This window comes from Barbus barbus, assembly GCF_936440315.1.
Source record: "Barbus barbus genome assembly, chromosome: 33".
Lineage (NCBI taxonomy): Eukaryota > Metazoa > Chordata > Actinopteri > Cypriniformes > Cyprinidae > Barbus > Barbus barbus.
This window is the reverse complement of record NC_136761.1, coordinates 11,398,309-11,408,489: the sequence shown is the minus strand read 5'-3', so window position 1 is coordinate 11,408,489 and position 10,181 is coordinate 11,398,309. Positions and strand designations below refer to the sequence as shown.

General features: G+C 35.5%; 1 protein-coding gene across 1 annotated transcript; it reads right to left on the bottom strand.

Annotated features, from left to right (window-relative positions):
* Positions 1-2,449: 2,449 nt before the first annotated feature.
* Positions 2,450-10,181, bottom strand: LOC306853498 (stimulator of interferon genes protein-like). The gene is made up of 7 exons (XM_079390968.1): positions 10,048-10,181; positions 8,499-8,725; positions 8,028-8,202; positions 6,947-7,055; positions 4,827-5,050; positions 3,052-3,238; positions 2,450-2,936 (listed from the first exon to the last, which is right to left on the bottom strand). Exons 2-7 carry the CDS (start codon positions 8,711-8,713, stop codon positions 2,653-2,655), a joined length of 1,194 nt encoding a protein of 397 aa, XP_079247094.1. The 5' UTR covers positions 8,714-8,725; positions 10,048-10,181; the 3' UTR covers positions 2,450-2,652.

Below are 10,181 nucleotides of genomic sequence, written 5' to 3'. Positions count from 1 at the left end.
ACTTTTAACGTTTAGTCCTGCAATATTAATTTATTCATTCATTCATTTGTCTATTTGTTTGTTTACATGCAGATTCTCAAATAATATGATATCCTAAACATTACTAAGCTACTTTCATCCGTAGCAGCCATTTATGGGAATATTATATCCCCCCCCCCCCCCCATGTTTGTATATTTACTATTTCTTTTTCCACAATTTTTAATCTACTTTTACTTTTTCACTAATTCACTAGTCCTGCGCTTCCTTCCATATTTATTTTTTACTTGCTTATTTTACATGCATATTTTCTCAAACAATAGCCTATTACAGACAACTATGGGAATATTACATTTGAGACCCTTGGTTAAAAATAAATAAATAAATAGCTACAACCACTGAAACAACATGAAAAAAAAATATCCTAATTATTTATCAATAAAACAAATAAATTTAGTGTAAAGGATAGTGACCTTTAAATGAACAGAAGTGCCTATATATGTCTTAATCATTGTGACAGGTGATTCAAATTGACATAACACAAGCACATAAATGCTGATGGACAGAACAAATAGTGCTGTACTAAAAGTGTGATTTCTAGAAAGTGATTCAGACGGTGTGAGGTGAGGTGTTATTATTCACTGGTGAGACTCACATGACCAGAAAGACAAACACCCGGTCAGTAAAATCCAGTTCAGCAGCCTTCTCTATGAAACACATTTACACTCTTATTACAATCACTCTTTGAAACCTTAATATTTCAAATTACATTGAATTAATAAACAAACAGAACCTTTTTACCTGTTTAGGTCCTGTTTAATTTGCAGCTTTAACATTACTTTTCTTTAACATTAATTTCTTTTTCTGGCAGTTTTCACACAGAAATGTCTTAATGAAGTAAATAATACAATATAAACCAAAAGAAAGCAGATCTGTGACTTCAGTCTGATCTGCTGCAGGTTTGATCTAGAAAGTGCTTTTACAGTTTTACTGGCATCATCAGCAACTGTCTGTTTGCCGTCTGTCTGTCTGTGAGTCACGATGAGGGACTTTTCCTTGTGACCTCACCTTTGTTCTCTGTCATTAACCAACCAGTGGTTGGTTAATGCGCAGTGACGTCGCATTGCCCCACTCAGAAGTGGAGAATCATCTTACGATATTACAATGAGGAATTGAAAAAGCACCTTCCAGAAGTTATGTAAATGAGGGCAGAATAAATGAATCACAGATCTCGTATATGTTTTACTCAGTGGGTGAATGAGGAAGGAAGAGTAAGCTATTTGGAAACCTTTGACCATGGAGTGCTTTCATAATGTGACGTACAGAAAATGGTTGTGTCTTCACTGAATCAGCTGTTAAGACAATGTATTCATGTGACCTTAGATTTATTTCAACCATATGTTTTGAAATAGTTTGAGTTTTTCCTCCTTTCCAGTTCACAGCTCCTCACAACTACAGTCTTTGTTGATTTTGATCACAAACAGATGATAGTGAAACCCGTGATAGTTAATCCATCACTGTCAAATCAAAACCTGATGGACATGTTCTTTCAATCAGCTGCATATATGGATCACTTCATATGAAAACCCTCAAAGTCATTTTCAAACTATAAAAAGATGATCAAATGTGCAGAGATAAACCATGCATAAACTTAACCCCTAGTTTTCATTTATCATCTGAGTGTCAGATAAATCATTTTATACAGCAGCCAAATTACATCAGCTCAGCTGTAGAAACCTGATGGACTAGTTTATGGCTTCATAAAAAAAAATATTGCTCAGATAAATTGCTTAGCTTTAGAGTAAGCTCTTTATAGATTATTTCAAATTAGCTATCTCAACTGGATAAGACATTTGATATGTGGATGAATGTTAGATTTAAACATGTTTGTCATGGACGAGCAGTGTGATTCAGCTTAAATGATCATTCCCAGTGTTATGCATCACCTCTGTCATCGTGACTTGTTTAAACTTGTTTTTCTCATTCACTGTAAGTGTTCTGCCGCAGGACATGGAAAGAGTCAGTCAGGGTAGAGCCGTTTCACTGGAAGAAGCAAGGAATTTTTCAACAGCATTTATTGAGAATAAGTATTTCTTCAGTAAGGGAAAAACCATACACAGCAATAAAGACATTCATTTTAAGGTTAACATTTTTAATAGGCAAAAATTAATTTTATTTCTTGTAACATCTTTTTATTTATTTTTTTTCTTTTATTTTTTTTAGCAACAGTAAGTAAAACTATATACACTTTTTTTTAAAAAGCTAAATAAAAATGGCCAAAACATATAACGAAATTGCTAAAACCTCAACTAAAAATTCACAACATTAACAAAACCTATAGTATATATATATATATATATATATATATATATATATATATATATATATATATATATATATATATAAAATAATAATATTAAAATATTAAAGTAAATATACTAAAATAAAAATTATTCTAAAATAACACTGAGTCAAGTGTCATGAGCCTTTATTTGGGTGCTGGCAGATCATTCTCATTGAAACGACAGAGAGGAAACACAGAGAAAATTAGGGTGCTAATGAGCAGCTGATTTAATGGATTCTTAAATATTATAATTACATCAAGGTCTATTAAATAATTCTAAGACTGAACACAAGCAACCAAGAACTCACACAGAGCACTGCATGATTCAGTCTCATCTCTTTGCATTAGGTTGGTTAAAATAATCAGTGGTCTCCACTGGTTCAGATCTTAAGGATTGTGGTTGGCTGAACATGAGGGTGGGGTCCTTGCTTATTGGGTCTTCTGGATCAGTGGCATGATGCACACCATTAAAATTCCTAATTGGACCCTCTTCTGGAACAGGATGCACTTCATTCGGTAGCTCTTGGATGGGATCCATGTGAATCTCTCCGTCTTGCTGTTTGAGGTGCTGGATGATCGCTCTGGAGAGGTAATGAGGGTCACCTGTATGCTCATCTGAAAAACAGGTGTATAAAATTCAGTATTAGAGATGTAGGAGAACTGTAGGAGAAAACTGCAAGAATTTTATCCAGATAAGATTTTATAGTCTATTTTAAATTTGAATTCTGACCGTTGAGCAGGATGAGCCGGTAAAGGTTCCGGCACTCTAGAGAATCTTCCAGAATTTGGTTGAGCGTTCTGTAGAACAACAGGACCTGCTGTTTCCGTTCTCTTTCTCCAAACCCTGCACTGCTCTCATGGGACATCCGATACAGCGTCAGCAGTGGCGTGGCGTATTCCAGAACACAACTAAAAGTCTACAGGAACACAAAAAGAAGGTAAGACCTTGGATTTATTTTCAGTGCCACTGCAGCTTTTAGCCACAAGGAGATGCTGTTTTGACAGTCAAATGGTTGTGTTGCTGCATCTCAATTTGCATATTATCCATCCTACTCTACTATCCCTGCTATTTCAATGCACTTCATTGAAAACTGTATGCTAGTGGTGCCTAGTATTTCAGGTGGATTTTCACAACAAATATAACAAAATGACTAAGACTTTAACTCAAATTAAAGTGAAAACAAAGTATATTAAAAAATCTAATTCAAAATATTATCAAAAGCTATCATAGCCTAGTGCAACACTAGTGCTCACATTTTCAGTTGGTGAGGAATACAAGATCAAAGCTGCCACTTGTCTTTCAAATTTGTAAACAAATATTATAACACATTTCAAGGCAGTTCATTTATTTTAAGGCAATTTATTTGATCTAGAAGCCATTTATATTTGTCTTAAAGTAATCCTAGCTTAAAGGCAAAAAAACAAAACAAAAAAACATTAATTCAGTTATGTGTGTGCTAGTGCTTTGTGAAGCTTTGAAACTTTTGTGGATCATTTGTTGATTCAGAGCAAATGCCAAACTCAGTGATTCAGTGATTTCAGTAAAGAAAAGGACGTGACGTGTGGCCAAGTATGGTGTCCCATACTTGGAATTTGTGCTCTGCATTTAACCCATCCAAGTGCACACACACACTTGCAGTGAGAAGTGAACAAACACACACACACTGTGACCACACACCCGGAGCAGTGGGCAGCCGGTGCCTTGCTCAAGGGTCTCACCTCAGTCGTGGTATTGAGGGTGGAGAGAGCGCTGGACATTCACTCCCCCCACCTACAATCCCTGCCGGACCTGAGACTCAAACCCACAACCTTCGGGTTACAAGTCCAACTCTCTAACCATTAGGCCACGACTGCTTTGTTACACCATAATGTGGAAAAATGTCAAATTTTCAGTGGTTTGCTGCTATAGGGTTTGATTCTGTGAGTCCATGAATAAGTGTCTGTATGGTTTTTACTCTGGTCTGTTTAATAAATTTGTAAACATTTTTAAAGGCACATTTATATAACAAAAAGGAGTTGTACTGTAGTTAATAGTCTACTAGCCCGATTAGCCAAATTCTCTATAAAACAAACAAAACAAGTTTAATAAAATAACAATGTTAATACTATTAGATGCTTTGTTAATTGCATTTAATAGATAACACTTTCAATAAAACATAAAAAGTGAAAAAAAAAAGAAAAAAGAAAGTTGACCAGTGTCACCAGTGGTGTTTATCATTTTGTGAAGCAACTGGTTCTGTTGATTGTGTTTCTCTCATCACTAAGTTCTGGCATATAACCTTACCACACAGCCTACTTAAAAGTATGGAATTCCTGAACACCAGAGAAGTTCAGACGAGAAGCATGCGCATTAACAGGCAACAGATCTATCTCTCAATCAATGGACACACTGGTGCTAGTTTAAATGCTCTGTATATCATATCTTTGCAATGATTTCTTTGAAAAAGTTCTTGATCATGTCCAGTATCAAAGAACTTCAATAATCAGTAATTAGCATTAGCCCACCTCTTTGTCCTGGGTGATCTTGTAGACACTGTTCTTGTAGCTACGTTTCCGCACCCCTGCTGTGTCCCGCTCCAGTTCTGGAAGGTTCTCATGGAAGATCACATTAGTGTCCTCCTCTTCAGGTTTGGTTGGAACCTTGGCGTTGACCGGCAGAAGGATGTGTAGACGTGGAGAGCTCAGTTTCCCCCGGGTGGAGGAGTACTGGCTCACCTTGTTCTGTAAATCTGCAGGTGAAAATAGAAAGAGAGCAGAATCTTTCATATGATCAGATGCTTTTAGAGCTCAGGGTCATCATTTAATCACACGTTTGAAACATGACTTTGAAATTAAGAAGAATATGCACGCTGCACACTTTCATATGAAAGCAGAAAGTGGTCAGGGACTACCCTGCCCCCAAAACCACCATAAAATTAGTTCATATTAGTTTTGTGCACTAAATTTAGAATCTTCTGAAGCCATTTAATAACTTTGTGTGAAGAACACAAATTTTATGTCATTGTTATAAAATTTCTAAATAATCTTTAGGTGGCGTTCACACGACACCATTTTCATCTAAAAACAGAAAACATTTTGTGTTTTGGCTGTTCATTTACACGATAATGGCATTTTGGGGGCATAAAAACGCTAACTTTCGAAAACGGGTTTCAAAGTGCAAGTTTTTGAAAATAATATTGTTATTGTCTCTGTGTGAACTACAATGAAAACAATGACGTCATGCGCCTGTGTATTACGTGTTCGGTCTATAGACATGTGCAAGTACTTGACAACCATAATGTAGCATTTTTAGTTGTTTTGGCAGGCCATTTCAAAAGTGGATCATTTTGACAACATTGTCATATATATGCAAAACTTTTTAAAAATTCAAAGACATATGTGACCCTGGACCACAAAACCAGTCTTAAGTCGCTGGGGTATATTTGTAGCAATAGCCAAAAATACACTGTATGGGTCAAAATTATTGATTTTTCTTTTATGCCAAAACTCATTATGATATTAAGTAAAGATCATGTTCCATGAAGATATTTTGTCAATTTACTACTGTAAATATAGCAAAACTTAATTTTTGATTAGGAATATGCAGTGCTAAGGACTTCATTTGGACAACTTGGCGATTTTCTCAATATTTAGATTTTTTTGCACCCTCAGATTCCAGATATTCAAAGTTTTGTATCTCGGCCAATTATTGTCCCATTGTCCCATACATCAATGAAAATCTTATTTATTCAGCTTTCGGATGAGGTATAAATCTCAATTTCCAAAACTGGACCCTTATGACTAGTTTTGAGGTCCAGGGTCATATTTTTCTACACTTCTAATACACTGTTGTTGTTGTGTAAATGAGCCTTAGTTCTTATTTATGCACTTTCTGCAAAAATCTCCCTTGATGTTACGCAAAAAGTTATACACAACGTCAACCACATTTAGAAATGCATAATGCTAGGATATTATTAAGATGATGATACATGGGGCAACTTTTTGCTCAAATTTTCCCCATGTATCATCAGCCTTAGGCTAAACTATTCCTTAGTTTTGGATACACAACATTATTTGGCACTTTCATCCAAAGTGACTTATATTGGATTCACTTTGGTATTGCTAGCACCATGTTTTATTATTTAAGCTAAGGACTATCTTAGTCAGATTTGAATTGAACGTGAATGAAAATGAGGCTGTGAGGGATATTTCAGAAATCTTTTCAGTGTCACACACTATATAAAAGTCATAGATCATGTAATTTTCTCAACTTTCAAAACTGTTTTATGAAGTTTTCATCTAACCCTGTTGTTAAACAACAGTACAATCAATTGAACTTGCTGTATGTCTATCCCTCACAGCCTCGTTTTCATTACTGTCAAAAATGAAAAGCGCTACCCTGATTAAGGTCTGTGCAGCCAGTATAGTCTACTACAAGATAGCTTGTTATTACTTTATAGGATCTCACAAGAACAATTTTATCTTTTCTTTTAATTATTTTCTGGTTTAAATGAATCTAAGTTAGAACTATGACATGATTAATAGCTATTTAAAAGTTAGCAGCCTTTGAGTAAACAGTGTGTCATTACTGCTCCCTAGAGGCCTCAATAAACATGGTCTCACATGTAGAGTGCTAATGAATGTACCTGGAAGGACAAATTTGAGGTAGCCGGTATAGAAAGACCAGGCCAAACCATGTGCCACATTCATCTTCTTCATTTCACAGATTTCTGAGATCTCAACTGGAGCAGGGCCCTGCAAAAACACAGAAATATACAATTTTGATAAATCTATATACTTGTTTAATTTGTAGTTTTTTTTTTCAATTGTTTTTATTTTTGATAATCCACAGCTAAATTGCCGTACAAACACATAGTTGTTTGCAAGAAATTATAATTGAGTGAGATGTATGGAGATAAATGTATGGCTGGAATGGGAATTTTAGCTTCCACAGTAATCCTGAAGTTAAGAACAAGTAATGAACCAAGCTGCTGTGGAGGATGATATTGTGTAATATTCAATATTAATAGTAATTTATACATAAAAAAAAATGAGATGTGGTTTTAGTTGGAAACCTGAGCTGAAGAGAGAAACTGCGATCAGAAAACCACAGGGGTATTCTGAATATCTCTGAGCTATTAAATATCAGAATCTGGTGTCCTGATAAATCCCACAAGTCTCTGTGAAAGCAAAAGTGAAGCAGCTGAGATTATACAGTGTTATACACTATACAGGTTTAAGTTGATCGTTATATAATGCATACAGTGTACTTTAAATGTTTTTCAGTTCTGGGTGTTTTATGTTTCCTGTGTAGTGTTTCAAATCAAGACTGTATGTCTTTTACCATTCAAATTGTGCTTTTTGAGTGTGACTATCTGAAATTTTTTGAAGACCCTCTAATTATAGACTCTGTGTAGACCGCTTCAAAACCACTGAAAATATGCTGTGCCACATTGCGTAGCCAAACCTTCAGACTGACGGCTGAAGGTCTGGAATAGATGGCCGATTTCATTGGCCAAGGCCTGCCCATGAGGCGTTTGACCGACATGTCAAACAACCAATCATAGTTTGTTTCAGGGCATGGAAATGTCCCTATCGGAGGCTGAGACTATATTGCATACTGTTCCTTTAGCATGTAACTGAACCAGTTGAACAAGTATGTACTGAATATATTTCACATAATTATTTGATTTAGACTTTGCTCTCAGGGCATGTGATGAATCTTACCAGAAACCCCAAGCTTTTGAGTAACAGGTAAACAGCACACATGAGGGTTATGGTGCTCCACTGTTCTTTAGAGAATGAAACTCCACCCAACAGCATCAGGAATATAGCACACATTCCGAAAACGACATGCCCTCTAAAGCAAGCTTGAAAGATCTCATTTATTCTGTCACGATACCTAGAAAAGAGAATATAATATATTGAAACAACACATTTTTGAATACTTTCATCCAACACTTTTTTTTTTTTGGCATATGATTCCACGAAGAACCTATAACATCCATGGAAACTTTCTGTTCCACAAAATAGTGGAAAAGGTTCTTTGGGGAATCAAAAATGGTTCTTCTATGGCATTGCTGCACAAAAGAAAGAAAGAAAAAACCTTTTAAAATCTTTATTTTTAAGAGTGAACATTTCATCACATCTTGCAACTAAATTGCAAGGAAATACATGGTATAAAAATAATTTTCTAACCTTTGCCTTGCATGGAAGAGCCACTCCTCTGCAAACAAGCACATACTGTGAATAAACCTTTCTACTGTAATGCAAAAAGTGATCATTCCAGCTCTCTCTCTGAACCTGTCAGAGTCCAGCAGCCAAGCAAACAGCAGCATGAGAAGCCCCAGTCCAGCAGAACACACCACTGGCAGCCTGCTGCGTGGTCTGGGGACCAGACCGTCTTCTCCCATCACACCAGATATCTGAACTCATCACATATCAACCACTCATTAACTCCACAGATAGAATGCACTTTCATGCCCCAGATTTTTAATCAAAACTAATCGGTTTAAACCCTTAAGTTTTCATTATTAATATATTTATCATGAATATAATTTATTGGATTATAATGGGATTGTGTGTTTTTTATCATTATTATTATTCAGGACATCTAAAATGAAATTATCCTTTGCAAGACAGTTGGCCATTTTATTCCAACAATGTCATTTCCACCACTAACATTTCCAGAATGCTTTTAAAAACAACACAGAATTTAGGATTTGTTGGAAATGTTAGTGGTTTTCATAACAGAATTCCCCTGTGATTTCTATAATATGAAAAACGTGTCCATAGTTAAAGATACACCCATCTAAATCTATTTTTATTGTGTTGTATACTTCTAAATTTCAGATTCAAAATTAAACAAATCCAAATTCTACTTCTACTTTCGATTCTGAATTGGTTCTTGTTTTAGACATAATGTTGTAGCCTCTAACAGACGTGCAATGGATTTCATCACACAGATTATTTGGGTTTACGGGAACTACTACAAGTTTTAAATTACGATAATGTAGGCTATGCCACTCCTTGTTATGCCACTGTCGTCTCTGAAGCTTCATTTGGATATCATTTAGTGGAGCTTGTTTGCATTTCCGATATGAGAGATGGAGAGCATCACCATAAAGATAAGGACAATGCAAATCGCAAGTGAGGGGAAAAACACCTGCAGCTGTTGTCGTGTGAGAGGTTCTCAGCACCTGCTGCTTTATTTCGATATCCAACTACTGTAACCACAGAAATTACTCGATCTAACCTGACGCGTACAAAACTTCATAAAGATAACGCTCAGTGTCATTATATACAGTCGAAAGTCTTTGGGTGGATTCGCTTCAATTCAAACGCAGTTTTTGCAAATTTAGACAGATTTGATTAGCAGTAGCCTATAGGCCTATATTAAACGATTAAAAAATATATTTATTTTCTCTTATCTATCCCCCGTTTTAGAAAGTGTAGTTGTCATACCTCCTGTGTGGGAACGTTCAGCTAATAAAAATGTTAAATGCAAAACCCTATTAAAAAAATAAACTGATTTGCAAAAAATATACACTGGTCCCAAAAATATTTGGACTCTAAAGCCAGATTAATGTATTAAGTGCGTCAGATAAAATGTTCAAAAGTATGCTTGTGCTTTCTTTCACCTATTATGCTGCTTGCTTTTGATATTTTGCCTTGTAATACAATTACTGTACATTTAAAATTATAAGAAGGTTGATTATAAGAAATTATAATACATGTTCAAGCTTACCTTTGACTGTGACCAGTTTGACTTTTATCCTCTGTCTTTCGTGCAATCTTCTGATCTTTTTCCTTCGCTCTTTGTGTTTAATGGTTGGTTCTGTCTTCGCTTTCACAACCTTCTTTGTCTGGCCATTCACTTTC